Source organism: Colletotrichum paranaense, assembly GCF_030867605.1.
Source record: "Colletotrichum paranaense strain IMI 384185 chromosome Unknown Scaffold_3.1, whole genome shotgun sequence".
Classification (NCBI taxonomy): Eukaryota; Fungi; Ascomycota; class Sordariomycetes; order Glomerellales; family Glomerellaceae; genus Colletotrichum; species Colletotrichum paranaense.
Window position 1 is genome coordinate 1488595 of NW_026848961.1, and position 23040 is coordinate 1511634.

The 23040-nt window shown below is 52.5% G+C and overlaps 8 protein-coding genes across 8 annotated transcripts; 4 read left to right on the top strand and 4 right to left on the bottom strand.

Annotated features, from left to right (window-relative positions):
* Positions 1-565: 565 nt before the first annotated feature.
* Positions 566-1367, top strand: CPAR01_04051 (uncharacterized protein; the record flags this gene model as incomplete). The annotated part of the gene is made up of 2 exons (XM_060488333.1): positions 566-627; positions 686-1367. 2 exons carry the CDS (start codon positions 566-568, stop codon positions 1365-1367), a joined length of 744 nt encoding a protein of 247 aa, XP_060352539.1.
* A 932-nt stretch (positions 1368-2299) lies between these two features.
* Positions 2300-3702, bottom strand: CPAR01_04052 (uncharacterized protein; the record flags this gene model as incomplete). The annotated part of the gene is made up of 2 exons (XM_060488334.1): positions 2300-3063; positions 3114-3702. 2 exons carry the CDS (start codon positions 3700-3702, stop codon positions 2300-2302), a joined length of 1353 nt encoding a protein of 450 aa, XP_060352540.1.
* Positions 3703-4962: 1260 nt separating this feature from the next.
* Positions 4963-6780, bottom strand: CPAR01_04053 (SpoU rRNA methylase; the record flags this gene model as incomplete). The annotated part of the gene is made up of 1 exon (XM_060488335.1): positions 4963-6780. One exon carries the CDS (start codon positions 6778-6780, stop codon positions 4963-4965), a length of 1818 nt encoding a protein of 605 aa, XP_060352541.1.
* Positions 6781-7375: 595 nt separating this feature from the next.
* CPAR01_04054 (SNF2 family domain-containing protein) lies at positions 7376-13211 on the top strand (the record flags this gene model as incomplete). The annotated part of the gene is made up of 5 exons (XM_060488336.1): positions 7376-7984; positions 8445-10490; positions 10552-12168; positions 12229-12379; positions 12466-13211. The coding sequence occupies 5 exons, from the start codon at positions 7376-7378 to the stop codon at positions 13209-13211; spliced, it is 5169 nt and encodes a 1722-aa protein (XP_060352542.1).
* Positions 13212-13969: 758 nt separating this feature from the next.
* On the top strand, positions 13970-15555 carry CPAR01_04055 (uncharacterized protein; the record flags this gene model as incomplete). Its single annotated transcript, XM_060488337.1, has 3 exons — positions 13970-14611; positions 14682-14723; positions 14824-15555. 3 exons carry the CDS (start codon positions 13970-13972, stop codon positions 15553-15555), a joined length of 1416 nt encoding a protein of 471 aa, XP_060352543.1.
* A 261-nt stretch (positions 15556-15816) lies between these two features.
* CPAR01_04056 (dihydroorotase) lies at positions 15817-17456 on the bottom strand (the record flags this gene model as incomplete). The annotated part of the gene is made up of 10 exons (XM_060488338.1): positions 15817-16221; positions 16305-16322; positions 16383-16425; positions 16479-16508; positions 16565-16613; positions 16669-16720; positions 16782-16947; positions 17019-17209; positions 17269-17307; positions 17379-17456. 10 exons carry the CDS (start codon positions 17454-17456, stop codon positions 15817-15819), a joined length of 1071 nt encoding a protein of 356 aa, XP_060352544.1.
* A 1320-nt stretch (positions 17457-18776) lies between these two features.
* On the top strand, positions 18777-20347 carry CPAR01_04057 (COP9 signalosome complex subunit 3; the record flags this gene model as incomplete). The annotated part of the gene is made up of 3 exons (XM_060488339.1): positions 18777-18926; positions 18982-19191; positions 19250-20347. The coding sequence occupies 3 exons, from the start codon at positions 18777-18779 to the stop codon at positions 20345-20347; spliced, it is 1458 nt and encodes a 485-aa protein (XP_060352545.1).
* Positions 20348-20874: 527 nt separating this feature from the next.
* On the bottom strand, positions 20875-22877 carry CPAR01_04058 (replication factor-a protein 1; the record flags this gene model as incomplete). The annotated part of the gene is made up of 4 exons (XM_060488340.1): positions 20875-20971; positions 21024-22460; positions 22524-22778; positions 22840-22877. 4 exons carry the CDS (start codon positions 22875-22877, stop codon positions 20875-20877), a joined length of 1827 nt encoding a protein of 608 aa, XP_060352546.1.
* Between the last annotated feature and the right edge of the window lie 163 nt (positions 22878-23040).

A 23040-nucleotide genomic window follows, 5' to 3' on the forward strand; every position in this document is an offset into this window, starting at 1 on the left:
ACCAACGCGCCGCTACCAGTCAGTCAGTCAGCCAGCCAGCCAGCCCCCCAGCTCAGCTTCGCCATCACACACACACACCTCAGTTGACGTTTGTCTCAGCGCCGCCGCCGGCTTTTCTCTCGTCTTCGCTTTTCTCTTTCGAACCCAGCGGATCCGCCGCCGTCGTTTTCTACAATGAAGAGATAGCTTGACGTTACTTGGCTTTTCGCATGCGCTAACGTTTTAGGCTCCGGAAGCCGATCCCAGCCATCTTGACTCTCTTCCTTTTCCGTGCCTGAAGATGGCTTCTCACATATGTTTCCCCCCCTTCACTTAGTAGCGTTGCTTCCACGTAGCCCATCTATATATGGATCGCGGATAATTCCACCTCTCATCCCTTCCGTTTCTCTCATTATCAGCATCTCATATCTCACACACCTCAGCATAAAGAAATCACATCCCCTCGTTTTGTGTGAGCTTCAAACCTGCACGTACACAAAGGCTTCGTCTATCCTCCGTCGCCTCCATCCTTCACACCTCGGCCATCTTCACGTCTATGATAAGATTCAGCTAGAAGCGCATCAACATGAAGACATCAGCTACCCTCGTCCTCGCCGCTTCGGCGCTGGCCTCAGCCCAAGTCACATAGTAAGCCAAACCCCCTCCCTCTCCCTTGCCCTCCCTCTCACTAACACCACCGCCACAGCAATGCAACAACAGGCCAATACATCTGCTCCCGCCCAAACTCCGCCTTCTGCGCGGGCGACTCCTTCGGCACAGACATCATCATCCGCTGCGACGCAAACGGCCGCGGCCAACCGGGCCGCTGCACAAACAACCTCGCCGGCCAGTTTCCCTTGGGTGTCAACCCTTCCCTGTGCTGGATGTCCCAGCCCTACTCGGGCGACGCCGCTTGCGAGAAGAACTGCGTTGTCTACGCCTCCCCCAGCCCCTTTCAGCTCCCGCCCAGCGTCTGCACCCCATACGCCTCCGGCACGGGGACCGGAACGGGATATGTCCCGAGACCTACCTACCCAATCGGTCCGCCGCCTCGGTCGTCTAGTAACGCTACGATGACGAGTACTGCTGGCCCGTCTAGGCCTACTGGGACCGGAGGCGGCGGCGGTACTGGCGGTGGACCTGCTCCTTCTGGCAACGGTACCGCTCCGACGAGCCGCGGTGGTGGTGGTGGCGGCGGCAACGGTGGTGGCGGTAGCTCCGGTCGTCCTACTACCGCCACGTCCGGCAGCAGCCCGTCAGGCACGCGGACCCCGATCCCGCCATCGGGTACAATCACCAACCCGACCTCCGTTCCCACCGCCGCGGCAGTCCATAACTCTGTCGGCTCTCTCGTCGTTGCAGGCATCGTCGCTGCCTACTTCATCTAAACAATGTTTTGGTTTTTCCCCTTGCTCGACGCGGTCTACCTACACCACCCCCCTCTCCAGGCGAGAGGTACCGAAGGTGTCCGACAACACGATCATTCCTTGGCAAATTCATACATACCCCCACACATCACTAGGCCCGTGAAAAGAGAATAGGCCCGAGTCTTTGCATCATACATTTTACTTTAATACCAAGTCGGTCACCAATCGCATCATCATGGGCGGGGAACAGTCTCTATAGAGCCTCGTCTTGGGGCGGAACACACTTTTACACGGCGCAAAGGAGTTTTAGTTTGAGTCCTCCGTCACTCTCATGAGTACCGCATGGGGATATCATCCGGATTTGGAAATTTCTTTTTTCGGATTTTTCTGAGAAGAAAAGCGAGTAACATACAGTAGCTAGTCTGGAGGCCCTGGAGGTACAGATAGATCCAATCATTGACATCCCAATTTTCATATATTCTCTCGTCACTCACTGCATGTCCTTGTCTCGGACGGCAGGGAAGCTCCTTTTTTTCCCTTTTCAACCAAGGTTCCCTGTCATCTATATCTTTCATCTTGAACCTTGGGAGTAATGTTTAGCGGAAGTAGCTGATCAGCAACATAACTCGTTGATTCGTGCAACATGGAGATCACACGCCAAGGTTAACATTGTGTGGCAAATTCAAGAGTCTGTTGAACAAGTTACAACGGGATCACGTTCTTCACTATGTGCTCACTTGAGTGTGTGTGCCGGAATATGTTCCCTAGGCTCAAACCTCGAGGAATCCTCTCGTATTCATTGTGACCAATGCCATTAAACGTCCCTCGTATACGTTCCCCTAGGCATCTTGTTCTCATTTCCTCGCTTCTCCCGAATTTCAAATGGAATCCATATTCAGTGCCTCTGAAAATTCCAGTCTATAAACGCCGCCCAATGCAATGATGCTGTGAAATCAAAATAACGCAACCATAAGAGAGATGGCCATGGCAGCCAACGACACCCCAGCTCTTGCAACCCCCGAGTTGGGAAAATGCTTCTGGATCTCGCCAGTGCGTGTCGGCGAGATACTCGAGCAGCTCGCGGTGCCACACTCATACCCGCTCGGGCAGCAGCCAGGAACAGGACCGCCCTCGGAGCCGCATAAGAACCAGCCGCTCGCGCAGGTCTCCGTCGCCTGGGGCTCCGGCACTTCGGTGAGGGGAACGACGACGGTGACGCCGTTGCTGATGATGGTAGTCGATTCTGTTGGCGGACACGAAGTAGTGGCACAGTCGCGGCCAGTCTGGCAACAGCCTCCACCGGCGCGAGCGAGACAGGCGTAGAATCCAGTCGGGCAGTACGCGGATGTGACTGGCGGCTCGTCCGAGTCGGTGGATGTTGGTCGGAAAGGAGGCACTGCGGTACCTGTTGTCGTCGTCGTAAGCTCTGGAGCCGTGGTTGGGGACTCCTCAGCGGTTGTGCTCGTCGTGGTTCTTCTCGTGGTCGCTCCACCAACTGTCACAATCACTGTCACATGAACTGTCGTGGTTCTCCCGTCAACGAGTGTCGTTGTCGAGATGGACGTCGTGGTGATCGTTTGGACGACTGTCGTGCCTGCTCCTCCACCACCACCCCCGCCACCGGTACTGCCGCCGCCGCCTCCTCCTCCACCTCCGCCAGTGCTTGTGGCCGTCCGAGTTGGTGAAGCACTCGTCGCCGGGGGAGGACTTGGTACGCCTTGGTCTTGTCAGCTTATACCAAGCGTAAAAGTGTGGGTGAGTACTTACAGCCAACGCCTTGACAGACATATCCCGGGATGCAACATCCACCACTCAGCTCCGCATCACAGCTCGTGGTACCGCTGGGACATGCCGCAACGGCTCCACTGCAAGCAGCGCCCTTGGGGCAACAGGCGACGTTCCCAACGTGCTCATCGACTACCTTGACACACACTTCGTTGCTCAGGCAGCACTTGTTCGCCGCTCCGATGTAATCGCAGCTGTTCATAGTTGTCGGGCAAGACTGCCTCTCCTCGAGAATGTGAAGCGCCTCAATGGCGCGCCTGAGGCTCTCCCAGCCCGTGCTAGTAATGCTGTCATGATGTTCCGCAAAAGGTGGTCGGTATGAAAACGAGGAGTTGGACAGAAAGTTGTCGTCGGCCATGCGAGCGGCGAGTAGCTCTTCACGGGGCGATAGCGGAGTTGTTTTTATTGTCCCAAAGACGTCGTTCTCGGTGAAGGCGAGGTCATTGGGCAGGAGCTTCTCCCCAGCGTTCGGTGACATTTTGCGGATGACCGCAGGGTGCTCTGCGTTGATGCATGCTGCAGTGAGCAGCAAGAGCGAGGAATGGAGACCCAGAAGTGAATTAGAACGCATTGTGCCGAGTTCGAGGCAATGGCTTTGGTATCGATCGCAATGTGTTCTGCAGCTGACGATGATGGTGTTGAGGTTGGGTTAAAGTCGTCGACCGGGCCCCAGGCTCTGTGTGTAAGTGGCGCTGGGTCGGGCCTGTCAGTTTAAAGTAGTTCACTGACGCCGAAGATCTTTTGACAACGACGATCACAGATTTGCTGTGGAGTGTCAATTTGCACAGGTTCGCTCGGATTGATGTGGAAGATTGAAAAGGGTAAAGAGGGAAAATAAGAAGAGGTCTGGTCGGGCATTTAGTGAGGCGTGGATGGCGCCGCGGAAATCGGTGGCTGGGCAAAGATGCACAATTCACCTTGGGCTGGCAGTCAGTCTCACGCTCCACGACGGGAGTCCAGATCCCAGCTGCAAGACGATGGAGCTTGCTCGGGCTTCGACACAGGCTGCGACACCTCACCGCCCTCGTATCTGACCGCTGTCAACTTTTTGTCTGTGGCCCGCAGCAAGTACACGTCAAACTCGAGATCTGATCACCCCAGCAAAGTCTCTTTTTTTTTTTTTTTTTTTTTTTTTTTTTTTTTTTTTTTTTTTTTTTTTTTTCCTTTTTTTTTTTTTTTTTTTTTTTTTTTTTTTCTTTTTTTTTTTTTTTTTGTTCTTTTTTTTTTTTTTTTTTTTTTTTTTTTTTTTTTTTTTTTTTTTTTTTTTTTTCGAGTACTGTTCTCCCCTTTCTTTGCTGTCTTGTTATCAGTTTGTTTATCAGTGCTTATTTTCTCGGTCTCCAACGGCTGCGGGCTGGCTATAGCTCTGTATACGTACCTTACCTGAGCTAGGGATTCTTGAGGAGGCTGGGCCTAGCGGACAGATGCCAAAAAGACGTCATTCAAGGCCGTTTTACCGACAAGCTTTGGTGGCAGGGGCGGAAGAGCCACGGACCTGGACGTTGTCAGGGGTTCGGCTGCTAAGGTTTGCAGGGGTCCACGGGACGGGAAATTTGGGGCCACCAGGACACCCCAATACCTGGAGGTGCTTGCGATCGTGAAGACAGCACGACATAAGGTACGCAAGCTCGCATCGTCGCATCGAAGTCTCTTTCTACTCTCTATCTTCGTAATGAATTTTTATTATGCAGAGAAGAGAAGGCTTGGCTTTGGTTCGCCGAAATCGCCTTTCCATGTCTTGTTAGGTATTCTAAATGTACTTTAACAGATATTTGTACAATATGTTACATGATCGTGTATAGTGTTACATCTTCCCACAAGAGAGACCACTCTAAAACATGCTTTCGCCTGCATCTGCCTTGTGAGATTCTTTCTGCAGCCTCTCTGTGAGACTGCTAGGCTCTGCAGTGCCTCTCAGGAATGAGTTGCAGAGCAAGGCCGTGGCTACGCTGACGTTCAAGCTGTCCACCGAGCTTGACATCGCCACTCGCGGGATCGTAATCTCGTGGGTGGCTTTCTTCCTGATATCGTACGGGAGGCCTGTGCCTTCGTTGCCAAGAACGAGAATGGATGGCTGCGTTAGAAGAGGCTTCTTCTCCTCAATGCTTTCCGGTGTCCACTGGCGGTTGTCTCTACGCAACCCAGCTGTCGGTGCGACTGCGGCATACGAGGTCCATCCTGCGGCTGCGCTCGCGTGAAGAAAAGCTCCCGGATCCTCCACGGAGAACAACTGCATCTCCTCAGAAGCACCTGCCGAAGCCTTCAGTACAGTAGACGTGATCGACGATGATGTTCTCTTCGTAATAGCAACCGCGGAGACGCCGAGGAACCGGGCTGTCCGAAGAATGGCACCGAGGTTGCCGGGGTCCAGAATCTCGGTCAGAAGGAGCACAAGCGGCCGAGCCGTACCGGGCCTGGAAGGAATGAAGCCCTCGGTTCCGTTGATCGCGACGTCTTCCTTAGACTGTCGTCCTACGAAGACGGGGTAGCCTTGGGGCTCGCTATGTTCTGCGCCCAGACCTGTGATCGGCAACTGAGGCAGTGGTGATGTCTCCATCACGATACCGTTGTGTGGTCGACCCTTGCTCATTTTATCGAGCAGTTGCTGGTCATTCTCGTAAAGCTTGGTGATCTTGACCTTCTTCTTTTCCGCCATGGACAAGATCCATCTATCGTCCATGCTTTCCTTCTTGTTGCTCCCTTGGTAAAGGTAGAGATGATAGAGCTTGCGTTGCGAATTCTTCAGTGCTGCCTTGACGACCGAGCGACCGAAGAGGAACTGCGATGCAGCTGTTGTGTACTGAACCAAGCCACGGAATTCTGATGGTTCAGAAGATGCTTCATGGTCCGGCTGTCTTGATCCAAACCGTCGAGGAGGGGCGGCCTCGAGTTCTCTGCGGGCACCCTCCCGCATGGAATCCATACGCTCTCGCGCAAAACCTGGTCTCGCTCCTGATTGATTGTCACGGCGGTCCGGACGGCGGTCTGAAAACTGTTCACGCTGGCGATCGGGGCGGCGATCCTGGTATTGGTCGCGCTGGCGGCCGTCTTGACGATCTTGTCGACCAACTTGAAACCAGTCATTTCCACTATCACGCTGTGCAGTTGGCTTCGAGGACTCCTCCTCTTTTGCGCCATTCTTCTCCAGCAGCTTGCCGACCTTATCCCTCAACTCACCGCGGTTGAGTTGGTAGACCAAGCTCTTCTTGCCGAAGGAGAACTCGGGGTTGTTGAATCGCTTGCTTCGGGATTTCCTTCCTCCTTCTTCTTCCTGCTCTTTTATCCTCTCTTGCATCTTCTGGAAGGCCTTCTTGGGCTTAAAATGGCGCTGTTCGCGGTCTCGCGGGCCATCGCGACGGCTACCAATGGCGCTGGAGAATCGTTCGCTGAAAGCATCGGGCTTGGATTTGGCAGCATCTCTTGATCTGCTGCGGCCTTTAGATTCTGTCAATCGCGGCCTGGATGCAGGCCTGGAGTTGCGGTCGGTGCGATCGTTGCGTGGTTTGTCGGAACGCCAAATGCCACGATGTATCGCAGAGAGCGATCCATTGCGCGCTTGTCCGTAGAGAAATGGGTTACCGGAAAGTTGCACGGCTCTTTGGGTTGCTTCAAATGGGCGTGAAGCGCTCCATCTTGTAAGGAGACTCATTGCATTGTGTACAAGGGATGGGCCCGGATGATGATGATGATGATGTCGATGTGGTTGTTATTTAGCTGCACCTTGTCAAGCAATGTGCTGGTGGGTTTGCGCTTCACTGAGACTCGACTCGAGGAACTTTTTTTCTGCCATTCCAGAGCTGTCCAGGGTCCGGGCGGTGAGAAGCACTCAAAGAATAGACCGGGGCTTCCATTGGCCATAGAGGGTGATCTGGTGGGCTTATTCCCGGAATCTCCACACCGAAAACAGGTACGTATCCCCTCTCAGCACGCCAATTCCCACTTTGGAACTAAGTTTAATGGATGCAGTGGTAGCAACGCGGTTTCGAGGTTCGTCGCGTCAACCGTCGAATAATCCCACCTTCAGGCCTTGACAAGCAGCTTCCACAACTTGCGCCACTCCCACCCCCGGCTGTCTGCTTTGAGCAGCAAAAGATGGAAATCGATTGAACTGGCAGCATTATTTTTGTTTTTCTTGGTGTTTTCTTTTGTCTTCAGATTCATCAACGCTCCAGATCCAACCCTTGCCGACCTACCAACTCCCGACAGACCCTCATAAATGCGATCAAGTCGCAACTCGTCGCGCCATGGACGACCTTCCAACCGGTGCTGACGACAATTTCATAACGTCACTAGCGGGGTCCCCGAGTGATGCCCTATTTGGACTGGACACTGCCGACTTTGATCCCTCCCACGAGACCGATCTTCGTGCCGATGAGAACGAGGCTGAGAGAAAGGTTGCGGACGAGGACGAGGTTATGCTTGACGACAGCTTGGCAGACGAAGATACGGAATTTGTGCCGGCAGATGGCGTCTCGACTCAATTAGAGAGTTACAACGCCGCTGCCGAGCCCGCAACTGAGGAGATCGCAAAAACACCGCCCAGAACCGACCTCGGCGTGGATGAACACATTCCTTCCATTGAGGCTGATGATACACACGAAAACGAGACGGCAATCACGAGCGAACGGGTCGATGGCTTTGCAAGTATCAAGCCAGAAGATGGCATAGAGGAGGCGGTATCGAAATTGCGCCCGTGGAACTTCGAGATAATCCTACCGCGCATATCACCGGAGGAACGCGCCCAGTACCTCTCAATAAAGAGCGACATTGTGGATGAAGTTATTGAAGAGGTACCTGGTGTCGAAGGCGAATTGTGGTACAGAGTGGAGTTCACAGACGGACGACAAGATACCGTAAGTTCCTCTATTTGCAAATATGGCAGCGCTTTTTCTCTCCCCCCCATCTTAGACTCCCACCTTCGAATGCTCCTTGCCCTTGCCTCCTTCTCTCCTTGTTTCCTTCTCCTTCCTACCCCGGCTCATTTGAGGTTGCTCTTGCCTGCGAAGCAATCGTCAAATTCTCATATCTACCTTATAAATATCTCAACCCCTACCCAAGTCTTCTTTCCAAACCTCCTGCATACCTCACTCTTCACATACGACAACTCTCGCCCCGAGAGTCTCGTATTGCGGTCGGCATTAGCAAACGAGTAACCCCTTCCCGCCTCACAACTCCCGTCAGGTTCATATTGCTCTTTCCAATCTTCCCAAAAAAATAGTACCTTCTCGACCGCCACTTATCCTCGAAGAGACAATCTACAGCTAATTCAGCCTCTGCGTGTGCATTTCTGAGAACCTAGCTGACTTGCTGAAGATACCTTTCGACGAATTACTCGCGTATGAAAGAGGCCAATTAGCTCTTAAAACATATCAGGGCATCATGGCTCCAGCCACCAGCCACTGGCAAGACGTGTGGGAGGATTCAATTGCAGAATCTGATGCCAATCTCGATACTATTGAGCTTGACGAAGATGAAGTTCCCCGTCAATTCAAACGTCTACGAAGCTCGACACATCGCCGCACGCGCGAAGACTCCGATTCCGACGAGGACGTTCGTTTCCGCCGTTCCAAACGCCAGCGTACGTCTACAAGACCGAGCACGAGACACAACTCAAAAGTGATCTCAGACGATGGGGTCACGGACGAGGTTCCCGCGCGAGGTCGACAACTCAGAGAGCGGACTCAGAAACAGCTCAAATTGACAAGCATGGCCTTTGCCAGCATGCCCTTAAGTCGGGACAATGATTTGGACGAGTTGTCTCAGGACCACCCTCGCCAACAATCCGACGACGACGATGACTTTCAGATCATCACATCCGACCTCTTGCCAAAGTCCTCCTCGGCCAGGCGCAAGAAGTCACGCCGCCTTAGGGTCAAGGCCAAAACCATCGAGCAACCCAGATCTCGTGGTTCCTCAATTGAGTTTGAGGATCGTCGCCGGTCTGGCAGATCCACGAGGAACAAGGGCAGCATGCTTGATCTTGCATTGATGGATGAGGAATCATTCTACGTTGAAGATACAGCACCCGTCAGCGTTCCCAAGGTCATGAACATCAAGGAAGTCTTCAAGCCAATTGACCATGACGCACCCTTCAATCAATATCACTCCGATATCTGCACCACGTGCAACACTGGTCCTGCCGCCAACAAAGGTCCCCTGATTGGCTGTCAAGGCTGCTCCGTATCTTTTCACAAAAGTTGTATCGGCTACAGATCTGCCAGAGAACATGTTGTCACCAAGGTCGGCGTGGACGATTTTGTTCTACAGTGTAAGTTCTGTATTGGCATCTATGCCAAGAAGGACAGGAACAGCCCAAGACATAGCCGGTGTCAAGAATGCAAACGTTCCGGGCGGTCATGTGCGGCGTTTTCGCCCAAGAAAACCCCTAGACAAGAGGAGAAAATTCGTCTTGAAAATGGTGGTGAAGACCCTGTCACGGCAGTGGCTCCATCATTGGTCAACAACGCCGAGAACCTCTTATTCCGCTGTATCATGTGCAAGCGTGGATGGCATTTTGAGCATTTGCCATCGTCACAAACGGATTCAGACGTGTCTGACATTCGCCAGCAGCGACTTGCTGAATACTCTGTCGACTGGAAGTGTGTCGACTGCGGCACGGTATCCGACAAGATACAGACCTTAGTTGCCTGGCGGCCCCTGGGTAAAGCCTCACTCGAAGAGGGGAAGACCTATAGCGATTTGAATGAGGATGAGAAAGAGTATCTCATCAAGTGGCAGGACAAGTCGTACTTCCATTGCAGCTGGATGCCTGGTGCATGGCTCTTTCACATTGCCGCGGGTGTGATGCGCAACTCCTTTGCGAAAAAGGATGCGGATCAGAACTTGGCCCTGAGATTTACCGAAGCCGAGGCAATCCCCCAAGATGCCCTCATGGCCGATGTCATCTTTGAGGCCAAGGTGAAAGGAGAAAAAGCAAGGACGCTGGAAGATGAGATGGAGCGTATTGAGAGCGTCGATAAGATCTTCGTGAAATTCCAAGGTCTTGGCTACGACGAAACGGTATGGGATTCGCCGCCAAAGTCAGATGCCGGCGAGGTTTACACAGCATTCAAAGCCGCATACTACGAATACCTCACTGGCAAGTACTTCACCAGCTCCACGAATGCCAAAATGAAAGAGCGCGTCAACAAGTGGAAGGACAAGGAATTCGTCAAGTTGGCCCAGCAGCCCCCTGGTCTGCGCCGCGGCAAGCTTATGGAATACCAAATTGAGGGCGTCAACTGGATGCTATGGAACTATCACAGCGAAAAGAACGCCATTCTTGCCGATGAGATGGGACTGGGCAAAACGGTACAGGTCGTCGGCTTGATCTCGACCCTGGTCCACGGCGACCCAAAGGTATGTTTGTGCTGCTCATGAGGAGGCTGCTGTATATTGTGCTGACACGGGGCGTTCGTAGTGTTGCCCTTTCCTTGTTGTCGTTCCGAACTCAACCTGTCCAAATTGGCGTCGCGAAATCAAACAATGGGCTCCAGACCTCCGAGTAGTCACTTACCATGGTGGCAAGCAAGCGCAAGAGTTGGCGTACAAATACGAGCTCTTTCCGCGCGGCTCCCAAGAGATCAAGGCCCACGTTGTTGTCATGTCATATGACTCTGCGCAAGACGATCGCACGAAACATCTCTTCCGTTCAGTTCAATGGGCCGGTCTGGTAGTTGACGAGGGACAGCGATTAAAGAATGACAAGAGTCTCTTGTACACGGCTCTGCGTTCCATGCGGTTCCCCTTCCGACTCCTTCTCACGGGCACGCCGCTGCAGAATAACAAGCGGGAGCTTTTCAACTTGCTTCAATTCATCGACCCAACCCAGAATGCTGCGAAACTCGACGAAGAATTCCAGGAGCTCAATGCGCAGAACCTCCCTGAACTGCACGGTCGGATCAAACAATACTTTCTGCGGAGGACCAAAGCTCAGGTTCTCAAGTTCTTACCTCCCATGGCTCAAATCATCGTTCCCGTCTCTATGTCGATCCTACAAGAGAAGCTCTGCAAGTCAATCATCGCCAAGAGTCCCGATCTGATCAAGGCAATCTTCGCAGACGACAAGGTCAACAAGAAAGACCGTGGCAGTCTGAACAACATTCTCATGCAGCTACGGAAATGTCTCTGTCATCCGTTCATGTACAGCGAAGCAGTCGAAGAGCGAACAGTCGACCAAGTCCAGCTACACGAGAATCTAGTGTCGGCGTCAGGGAAGCTGATGCTTCTCAACATCATGTTGCCGAAGCTGAAAGAAAGAGGACACAGGGTTCTCATCTTCAGCCAGTTCTTGAACCAATTGGACATCATTGAAGATTTCCTGAACGGTCTCGGCTTCCAATACCGACGACTTGACGGCAGTCTCAGCAGTCGGGAAAAGCAGAAATTTATCGATGACTACAACGAACCTAACTCTCCGGTCTTTGCATTCCTTCTCTCCACAAGAGCTGGAGGCGTGGGTATCAATCTCGCAACTGCTGACACTGTCATCATCTTGGATCCTGATTTCAACCCCCATCAAGACATCCAGGCTATTTCGCGTGCTCATCGCATTGGTCAGAAGCATAAGGTGTTGTGCTTTCAACTCATGACCAAGAATTCAGCAGAGGAAAAGATCATGCAAATTGGCCGCAAGAAGATGGCTCTCGACCATGTTCTGATCGAAGCAATGGACGATGTGGGAGAGTCTGAAGACCTAGAATCGATCTTGAAATTCGGTGCCTCAGCATTGTTCAGCGATGATCAGAGCGAAAAGGACATCGTCCGGTACGATGATGCTAGCGTTGACAAGCTCCTTGACCGGTCGACTATTGAGCAGACAAAGACTGGCGACGACGATTCCGCAGAGTCGCAATTCTCCTTCGCTCGTGTATGGGCCAATGACAAGGACGGGTTCGAAGACAATCTTGCTGAAGAAAATGAGCCCACAGTCAATCCTAACGTATGGGAGGAGATCTTGGCAGAGCGAGAAGCAGAAGCCAAACGCGTGGCCGAGCTAAACAAGGAAGTTCTTGGTCGAGGTGGTCGACGCCGCCAGGTAAACAATCACTGTTCGATAGATCTACTTTTCCCAAGTGTGCTAACAGATTCATCTTAGGCAATCAGCTACAAGAACAACGGCGGTACCGGCGTGGTCACTGACCTCCCCATCAACAGCGACAGCTCCGATAATGACGGAGATTTTGTCGGTGGAGATGAGGAGGAAGATCCTGATACTGACATGGAAAATAGGGATGACAGTTCCAAAGGTAAAGCTAGACCTTCAGCTTCTCGTTCAACTAAGAAAATTACGCGTGATGTGAAAAGAAAGCAAATTGACACATCCACGCCACAGAAGAAGCGACAACGCAAGACATCCAAAACCGACATCGTGCAATACAAAAGGTTCAAAACGGTAACTCCACGCAAACCAAGACAGACACCTCAAAAACGAACCCCCAGCGCATCGCGACAGGCCAAGGCGCCCTCCACAAGTGGAAAATCAATCCGGACTGGCCTGGATCAGGTCCAAACCCCATCCACGGAGCAATCCAACGAAACGGACGACCCAATCACGTCTACCCCGTCTACCCACCTCCTCAGCCCGACCTTAACCCCATCTATCACCAGCCCGGAGCCCAGCTCTACCCACAACCCCCTCCCGCACCAGGAAGTCGTCCCGGTCGACCAATGAAGCCTGACATGGCCTGGCTTGACCACTTGACAGCAGCCCGAACGGTTACTGGCGGTGAGTTGCCTCCAACTCAGCAGGCTGCTCATGGGTTCTACCAGCAACAACAGTCTGCTCCTGTCATACGTCAAGCAGCGTCTGGCAACCCTATTGTGCCATCTGCGTCAGGCAAGGCACGTAGACCGTCGTTCGGTTTGTCCCAGATGCACCCTAATGCATCTTCTTGTGCGGATTGCGGCTTTCGGCATTATTCGACCAATTGCCCAGCCCCGACTTCAGAAGTCCAATTACGTCTGGCTCTCGATCACTTGCAGCGTTGGCCATCGACTTCCAGGAACCCTGCCGCAGAACGAAAACTAATAGAGAAGCTACACTTGGTAGCTACGACGAATGATCGTCGAAAGGAATGAACCTTCGATATTTGCTTCAGAAAGCTTATAGCATTACGGGTCCTCAGATAAGGTCACTCAAACGAAGACAGATATACCCTTTTACTGGATTAGGTCGTCGGCATCGACTGACGTATCAACACTTACAATATTTGGCATGGATGGGACTTCAGATAGAAAAGTATACTAATCTGACGTTTCCCCAAGGCTGTGCCTCCGCAACGAACCTCATGGGATTTGCTCTGTTAGACTTGTTCAACCGTAGAAGGCAGCTGTTTGTCACGTGTTGAGGTACAAACCAGGACTGCAGCTAACCGGGCGATTGCAGCGGATCTTATTTCGGTCGAGCAAACGACGATAGCAACGGACATTTCCCGACTTTCTTAGGCTTTTGTTGTGACTTCTAAACCACTCGCGTCCAAGGCATCAGAATCCCATGTCTGAGCCTTTGGCGCCTTGGTCCGCAACTTTTGGCCGTCCTGCAAGCGGTAGACGACATCAAAGTCGTCTTTGATGGAGTTGAACGGAGCATCGCGACGCGTTGGAACTGAGCTTCTCGGTCGATGGCATCATAAGGTAAACAAGGTAGGAAGTGCTGGCCTCCTTCCCCGTTTGCAGGGTGGTCCGAATCCTCCATAATATCTCCCGTGCCCCAGTCTGGCCCGTTTTCGACTTTTTTCAAGCAACTCAACATAGACTCTGCTTCGGATTCTTCTTCTTATTCTTCTTCTCGTCCCCCATTCTTTCCTTCCTTCTCTACTTCTTTTCGCTCCTGCAGTATGGAATCGAGCCTTGCCTATTCTGCTTCCGAAAAATCATACTCGCCACAGGGCTCCCGAGGCTTTACTCGCAATACGACGCCTGAATCCGAGGCTTCATCGGAACTGAGCGGTATTCCTAACGCGCAAATTAGCGACAGAAAGATGAAAAGCTCCCGAGTCGTCTTCTTCGATTCCCAAAACCAGCCTCAACCGTTTTATCCTCCCGAATACCCTCAGTCTGGGTCTGTGCAGACACCGATGAGACACGGCCTCGCAAACGCTCCCCGCAGTGTCGATGCCCCGAACTGGCGCATGGGTATGGGCATAGGTATGGGAGGCGGTCCAGGCCACAGGCACTACAGCTCGTTCAGCTCGTCGGCCAGCGGCACCGAGTACATGATCATGGGATCACAAGTGCAAGATTGTCAGGCTTCAAGCATGGGAAGAAACACGAACATCGACACTTCGGGCTTCCACGGCTACTGTCTGGATCGTGGAAACGGCAACTATACCAGGTTGATTCCTGCCGACTCGCTTCCACCTTTAATCGGTATACCAGCCGTTCAGAATGGCGCTGAAGGACTGCTTGTTCTCCCACAGCCTCGAGGCGTGGACCCTCAGAACTTGGCTAGCAATCCTGTCCAGCCTGTTGCTTTCAGAGTATGTTTGCTTCCTTCTTTTCTTCTCCACCCCTTGTCAGGCACCAAAGTGTTGGCGCTGAACCTTTCAGTCACCTCCGTCTTCACCGGCACCGGTATCTGATGCCCTTCAGGTATGCTCACCTGTTTCTTTGAAGTCATTGTTCTTCATATTATTCTGCATACATGTTTATGGATTACTTCGTTTACTGACACAAATTTGTGAATTTGTAGCGTAGAATCGACCAGATCATTGCCACCTCCCCCAACTCGCCAAAGAAGCCCAAGATCTACTGTGACAAGTGGGTTCACGAGGGCGTCTGCGCATTCACCCAGCAAGGTTGCAAGTACAAGCATGAGATGCCCCTCGATAGGGCGACACAGCACTCACTCGGTCTTTTCCATGGGTTTCCGGCATGGTGGAAGAAGCAGCAGACTGAAATTCGGCAACAGCAGCAGCAGCAGCAGCAGCAGCCTCAGCAGCCTCAGCAGCCTCAGGGCAGCGGAGCCGAGGTCTACTTTGACCTTCGTCAGCAATCTCAGAGTGGCTTGAGTTCGCCCATGATTGGTGACAGGGCTCTTGCTAGCTCGACGAGAGCGACGCCGTCGTGGCGGAGAGGCGAGGGTGGCAGGAACCAGGGACAGATAAGCGCAGGATCACTGGCGAGACCCGGTGCAGGCCACAGAAACTCGCCTGGTAAGTCTTCCATTGCCATCCCTTCTACGGAGTTAAAGCTCATATCAACAACAGACTCGAGACCTACGTACCAGCAGAATATGGATTCGCCTACCTCATCTTGTGTCTGGGGCCCGATCGGTCCGCCTTCGAAGCAGACGCCCGACCCAAATCCGCATTCCCACCAGAATATGAGTGCCTTCGCCACTTCCAACAACTTCGCTCTGCTGAGCTCTCTTGACGCGAACACGGGTGAGATGGACGATGGCCGCAGATATGAGTCCTACTAGAGCTGACAGCTTGGTATCAACTTGTTGGATGGGATATGGCAAGGTTGGACTGATGAGACACGAGGCATGACAGAGTTGTGGGTATTGTCACGTTATCACTTTTATTTTGTTTCCTGGCTTGAAAAAATGTATGTATTATAGAAGACGCTGACCAACAATCGGGGAGTCGCGAGCGAATAACTGATCCGAAAACCGCCTCCTTTTGCGAAGTGTGACCCAAATTCATCATCCACAATGCTTTCATCTGACCATAGCGAACGTTTACAGCCAGGCAAGACTCCAAGTCTCCTTACCAGCGCGGAACGGCACAACCTGGATCCCCTTACCCTCAAACGTCTGCTGAACGACGGCGCCGCCATCGCGGGTGAGGCGGATCCGCTCCTTTCTGGTGTCCTCGGTGCCGTAGAACTTGCGGCCGTAGCCGCTGACGAAGCCCTCGAGGGCCTCCTGGGTGATGTCGGCGTCGGCGAGCTCGCCGCGGGCGACGGCCTCGTCGAGGGCGGCGAGGAGGTACTGGACGGCGTAGGGCTGGGTGAAGACGCCGGCGGCGGCCTTGGAGGGGCCCGTCTTTGCGGTGATGGGGTGCGGGGCGGAGTCGGTGCCGAGGAAGAACTTGCCGTTGCTGTTGACTACGGCGTTGAGGAGGGCTTTGCGGTCGGCGGGGAGCTGGTGGGCGTTTGTTAGCTTTTGCTTCTGTTCTTTGGAAGAAAGATGATGAGTGTTTTTGCTGGAAAACTTGCCTTGGCAACGGGCTTGCAGAAGTTGAGCTACAATCACAGATGTCAGTCTTTGGAAGGTCAGGGGTTGAAAGATTTCTCATCTCGTACCGCATCACCGACGACGTCGTCGATGGTAATGAAAAGGTGGTGGCTATCGACTTGGTCAGGACTGTGTTCTTCTTGAGGTAGGTTTGGGGTACATACCAAGTGATGGTGCCGGCGACGTTGGGGCCACTTGTAACTAGTCAACCAAAAAAGAATTGCGACTGTTTGACGGCATCGTCACTTACCATGACTTGACGGCTGCAACAGCCTCAGCGGTTGTGCAGTGCTCGAGGACTGTAAAGTCAGTTGGCCAAGTTCTGCTTCGTTAGACAGAGATAGTTGTACTTACTGATTCTGAGCTTGGGGTACTTGGCGTGAAGCGCCTTCAGCGTGGGGAGGAACTGGGACATGAATGTTAGCAGATGGATGCGCATTTTGGCCATTATCTGTGGGGTCATTTACCTTAGACTCGGCGTTGAGCGTAGTGATGTCGCTCCCAGCGTGGGAAGGGCACTCTCCGTGGAGGCAGAGAAGCAGGTCAACCTCCTCCATGGCCTTGAAGACCTCGTGGAAGGCATCGTAGTCGACGACGCCATCGGCGCTGTTCGTGGTGACGCCGGCAGGGTAACTGGCAGCAGCACCTCGAGTCAATCACCAAGCACGTAGCTAATTTACTTTTCAAAGCGCCTTAAAACACACCTCTTGACTGCGGCGACACCGGCCTTCTTGGCCTCTCTGATGGTATCGGGCGTGACGTCCTGGTGAAGGTAGAGAGTCATGAGCAGGTCGACCTCGTCCTTGCCCAGGGCCGCCTTGATGCGCGATGAGTAGTCCAGAGCCCGCTTGACGCTCGTTACCAGGTTGTTTTGCAGGTTAGGCATGATCAGTGCCTTTGCAACTATGTTAGTAGACGGTTCCAGCTGACGACGGGAACTTACGGAGGGCGTACCTGGTTGACACCTCCGGGGCGAACAGTCGGAGCGACGATCTGAAATCGTTTTAGCATTCATAATATGCCCTTCAGTGGTGGCGTGAGTTCCATGACCGCTGACTGCGTACCTGGAGCATGTCATCGTCACGCAAGTGGACATGGGCGTCAAAGGCCGCGGGCAACTCGACGGTACCAGGGAGAGGCATCTTGAATGGCGAGTGGACTGTTGTATTGGGTGTCACGACTTCTATAAACTATCAGACAGAGTCACTCGATAATTTAAGGGCTTTGATTCATACCTGATGATCTCTGTTCGCAGAAGTGGTTCAAGATTGGATTTCCGCCGATGTCGCTGAGTAGTTGATTTCGGTCCTCAATCTCGTCTCGAAATGTTTTTTTCCGTTGGAGTTCATGGTGGGGGCGGGGTAAATGACTAGGTTCCCCAAAGGCTCGAAACCATCTAGTAATTGACCTCCTCATTTACCTTTACCTACCTTACTTACCTTGAATGAAACGCATATCACCGGGCGCTGATTGCCAATGACACTCAGCCTGAGACGTTGGAACCCTCGAAGAGACTTCACGATAATATTCAATCCTACAATCTTACTACCATTTGCTCCAACGCAACCATGAGAATAAAGCACGGCCTCGGAACCGTTGAGTTCAACTTAACCATTTGAAAGGAGTATTTCCATCTGGCGTTGAGGCTACATAGGATCATCTGCCTGATCTCTCTCTAATTTGTATCCTTACGCTTACTTCTTGCTGTCTCTATACTCTATGTTATCCTTTTTGTCGCCCTTGTTGCATTTGGCTGTATGCCATCTCTACGAGGAGGTAATTTGATCCTGTCGCTTCTCCCCTACTCGAGTCTCAGTCGTTTTACTTTCACCAGGCTTGAGTGACCTCCCTGTATGATGATGACTTTTAGTAAAGGGAAGAATGGTAAGATCCAGAGTTGTATGAAGTCAGGTCATTTAAGGTCTCTTTCCTTCTACGATGATCTACTACCCAGGACCTTGTCGGTATGGAGGGGTATTTCTGCCCCACTAGCCAGCCAACCCAAGGTACGAGGTACCTTACGGAGTGCATTGCTACAGGCATGATTGGGGCTTCACCTTGATTCACCGATGGCCAGGCAGGCGCGGTATGTAATCGGTATCGAATCAGCCGAAGATTAAGCGAGGTGCACTTGCCTTCTGGTACCGGGCACGGACCAGTATCCCCCACAATGGGTCAATGGTATCCGTACAGCCTATGCTGGTACCTACTAGGTAGTCTTGAGCTTCATCATCACCAAGAAGCTTCTCAGGATCACGCTGGGTTGCGACTTGGCTTTGTGAACGTTTAACAACCTCTCCGTACAAACCACCGTTTCCCGAAACCACCCCTCGCCTGACTTGAGAAACTTCATTCCAACACAAGCTTCGCACCCGGGTTTCTGCAACTGTCGCCGCTGCTGTCACAACCGGTTGTTGGAGCTCGAGCTTTCTAGTTGGCAAGGTCCCCGAATCGTCGGCAAGATGGAAGACACGCTTTTCTACTTCGAGCGCGAGAAGTACAAGACCGACGAAGTCTACGACAAAACCATTAGAAATCACATTCTGAAGATCACTCGTCTATTCAAGGACGATGCGCCGGCCATCATAGCCAAAGCGCCGCAATTGCTCGAGGTCTGTTGGTCCCCCCACCTTTGGCTGTCTGTTGCTGCTAACCACCATGCCACAGATCGTCCACCCCACCGACCACTCGATTTCCCACCTCGCGATCCTGAACACTCTGAAGCATCTGGATGAAAGCTCTCTACCCCTTCCGATCGATACCTTCCGAGAACACATCGCCCGGTTCCTGTTGTCGTTCGACGCCCGGCAGATGCGCTATGTTGGTGATGTCTTCTACGACCTGTTGAAGGATGTCGTGGAATGCAAGTTCTTTCAGGTAAGAAACATTCCAAGTTTGATTGATTGTCCTGACTAATCGCATGTTCTCTTGGCAGGCGCGTCAATCTGTAGAGATCGTTGTTGCCGCATTGAGGCTACTCGATCCCGAATCAGCCGTACTCACGAGCCTCCACCTCGCTGTGGTGAGGCTAGCTTACGAGACGACGAACTACGACGAAGTGCTGCCGATACTCGAGAAACCATGGGTGTTCCTTCCTGGAATGAAGGACCAGCCTCGTCCAACATACCCTTGCGATTTGACAGCTTCACCTTCCGCCTATATCAGCCCCGCCACACAACTTACCGAATACTTGACTCGCGAGGGTGTCATGGAGCACGAGTACCTCAGTGCCCAAATCTTCACGAAGGAGCTCAAATGGGCGCAGGCTCACAAAGCCTACCAACGAATCATCACTTGGCCGTCAAGGGAAACCTCTGTGAGCAAGTTGATGACTGACTCCCACAAGCGGTGGCTTCTCACAGGTCTCTTGGCTCTCGGCCACACGCCGGTTTTACCCGGACAAATCAGCTCAAGCGCTCAGAAGGCGTTTGCATCTCTGTCAAAACAATATGCAGATCTCGCGAGCCTATTTTCCACCACCAATGTTGAACAGTTCAAGGGCGCAGCCGAGAAAGGCATTGATACGTGGGCAGCTGATGGAACCACCGAGCTGATCAAGGCGGTTGTGACGGCGTACCAGAAATGGCAGATTCTTGGTCTCGCCGACGTGTATCACAAGATCAGCGTATCGGAGATCCGCCAACAGACACTCAGTGCCGAGACAGCTCGAAACCTCGAGACTGACGAGGAGGTGGAGCAACTCCTGCAGGATATGGTCACCATCGGAATGCTTCAGGGCTCATTGGAGGTCAGCCCTGATGGCGTCAAGTGCCTCATCTTCCTCCCGCGTGACACGGAAATCGAATACAGCGAGTACCAGAAGAAGATCACAGACGACGCGCGCATCAAGGCGTTGAACAAGTTTGCCGAGGTTAGCGATGTTCGTCTTGCCGCGTCAAAGGACTACGCCAAGCACATCATTCGTGAGCAGAAGCGCCAAGACAAGGACAGCTCTCAGTCGCACAACACCGAGTTCGGCTTCGACGCATCCATCGAGGACGAAGATCTCATGACGGGTATTCAACATCCTTAGTACCTTTACCGGGTGGGCCATCCTTCGAAGATGATCTTTCGATGTCACTGCAGTTCGCGCCTTTTTTGACGAAGTAACGAAGGCAGGAAGTGAGGGAAGGAGGGTAGTGAGATGATTTCTTGCATGAGAAAAAGAGCGAAACGTGGTGCTGCATGAGATTTGACCTCGGCATACTGGGGGCATCAGGCCGGCGTTACGAGATCAGGTTCACAAGGGATATTGCTTTGATTGCCAAAAGAGGCATTTGCGACACTATCAGCAGAAATGTAAGAGCCCGAGTTCTTGGGACTGACTGTGGTAGATTAGGTAGAGAAAGAAGAAACCGCGAAATAGTATTCTCTTCCGGCATTAGCACGTTTGTCCGAGAATATTGTTCCGTTGACTCTCATGTGTTCGCGGTCGTCTGCCTCATAGCTCATCAGATTTTTGATCGCCCCATCTAACTACCTTAGGGTTCTTCACGCAGATGCGCGAGCTGCCTTTCCATCATTAAAGTACACATATAACGGTCTCCCTTCCAAGCATTTTTACGAGCTGATACCAAATTGCTTAATGAGATCCGCAAGCTTAGCTCCCTCGGCCTTGTAGTCGATCTGCCCTGCGCTCAAGACCTGGTAGCGTACCCTGAAAAAGGTTAGTGTTTGAAAAATCAGCTGCGGTCGAGGGGTCATCATACCTCTGAGCTTCGCCGAAGGTGTCCATCTTCGCACGACATCGGAAGTTTAACTTGGTGCAATTCGCTTGTTCGAATGCCTGTGCCATCTTCGTTTCATCCTCCTCGCGTAAAGCCATAAGATCGTCTGCCGACATGCCCATGATGACACGACCGACATCATCGAAGCAGCTGAGCCACAGCTGGTTGGTGTGATCGCACACGTTGATAGACATGATGTACCGATATTCGGGCTTCGGGTGGGCAACATCGCACTTCTCGCAACGCCAGGTACCATCACCCATGTCAGTTACCTTCTTGTTGCAGCCCTCGTTGCTACATGCGGGATAAGCAAAGTTCTCCTGCTTGATGTAGACAATGGTAGCCTTGAGGTTGAAGTAGTCTTGGTTCTCCATGCCCAAGTTCTCCTCCTTCACCTGGAGAATGGACTTGTCCTGGTCCTTGCGACCAGTGGCATTGCCCATGCTGGCCATGTTGTTGTGGCTGCTGAAGGTATCATTGCGACCAGATGAGTCATACCAGCCCTTCAGACGGTGAGCATCAGGAATATCCGGGTCAATGGACATCGTGCCAGAAGAAAGCAGGCTGAGACTGCGACCACCAAAGTCAGACACCTTAGTACCCTTGAAAGCCACGACAGACTCAGGCTTGGCGTCAAAGTTAGTAGCGCTCTTGCCCCAGATGGTGACGCGAACTGAGTAATTCGTGTCGTCGACCAACGTGAGCTCACGCTTCTCGTAAGGCTTGCCAGTCGACTTGGAGACGATTTGGGACACCTCAGCGACCTCCTTCAAAACGCCAATAACGTCAACGGTCGCATCCTTCTCGACTTCCTGAAGCTCTTGAATGTTGCAGAAGTTGAACCGCACCTGCGGCACACTACTCTGATCCTCTGCCTTCTCGATCTGGGTATCGCGCTCGAAAGTGAGCTCGTAGTCGTTCGGCAGGTTTGTGAATTGCTTCTTGGCAAGTTGGACTTTGCAAGGGTTGGAGATGTAGTAGACACCTCCCTCCTGAAGCAGATCGTAGTACTGGTCACATTGGTCGTTGAAGCCGGTTGCCTTGATCTCGCCACTCTCGTCAAGCAAGTTGACACTGAACAGCTTGCCCTCGCCACTAGGCTTGTGCCATGTCCGGATGTCTGACTTTTGCGTGACGCGAGCCTTGATGGTCCACTTGTGAGCGTAAGGAGAGAGGGCTTCGATAGGGTAGATGTTATTGCTTCCATGCTGGCCGGTGGCACCTCCAGCAGAGCGCGTGGGTATCGATTGAGGCTTTGGTGTGGGCTTGGTCTCCTCTTGCTTGACACCGTAGAAGTTCTGTCCGCCGATGGTCGTGTTTGCTGCTGCAGGAGGCTTCGCTTCAAAGGCTTGAGGCTCGCCGAGCTTGTCTGGTGTGCCGAACTGCTCGACAACCTCGAGGCCGAGGATAATCAGAATGCTGTTCAGAGGTTAGGTCACTTTTCTCGAAAAATTCAACAAGGAGAGGCAAAGAAACACGTACTTCTTCCCCTTCACGGAGTTCGCTTGGTACTGAGTAATCCGCACGATGCAGTTTCTGACCAGCTTGTTGTCGTGGACAACATGGTTGACCTGCGTAGCCAACATGCACTGAACATAGTTGCTCACATCGCTGAGAACAATCCGGTATCTCTCCGCGTTGCCTCCCGCTTGTGCAGCCAAAGGCTTGATCTGCAGGCACTGAAGAACCGGGACTGGGAATTTCGTGTTGGCACCTTCGGGGTCGTTGAAGATGGCGCTGCACCCGCTCAGTCAGTACGGAAAGGGTGAGAAGGGCAGTAAATCATAGAATCACTCACTCCAGGGCTCCCTTCGTGATCTTTGATTCGACATCCATCTTGAGGGTTGGCGAAGATGAAGTATCGTATGCAAGTTTGTTGGTTGAGAATGGTGAGGATTTGGAGGTTGAGGCAAGTTCTTCGCGAAATGGAGGAGGAAAGCGCGTCGACGCGTTTAATGGCTTTTGGCGGGGTTCTTGCCTTCCGTTAGGTAAGCTGGTA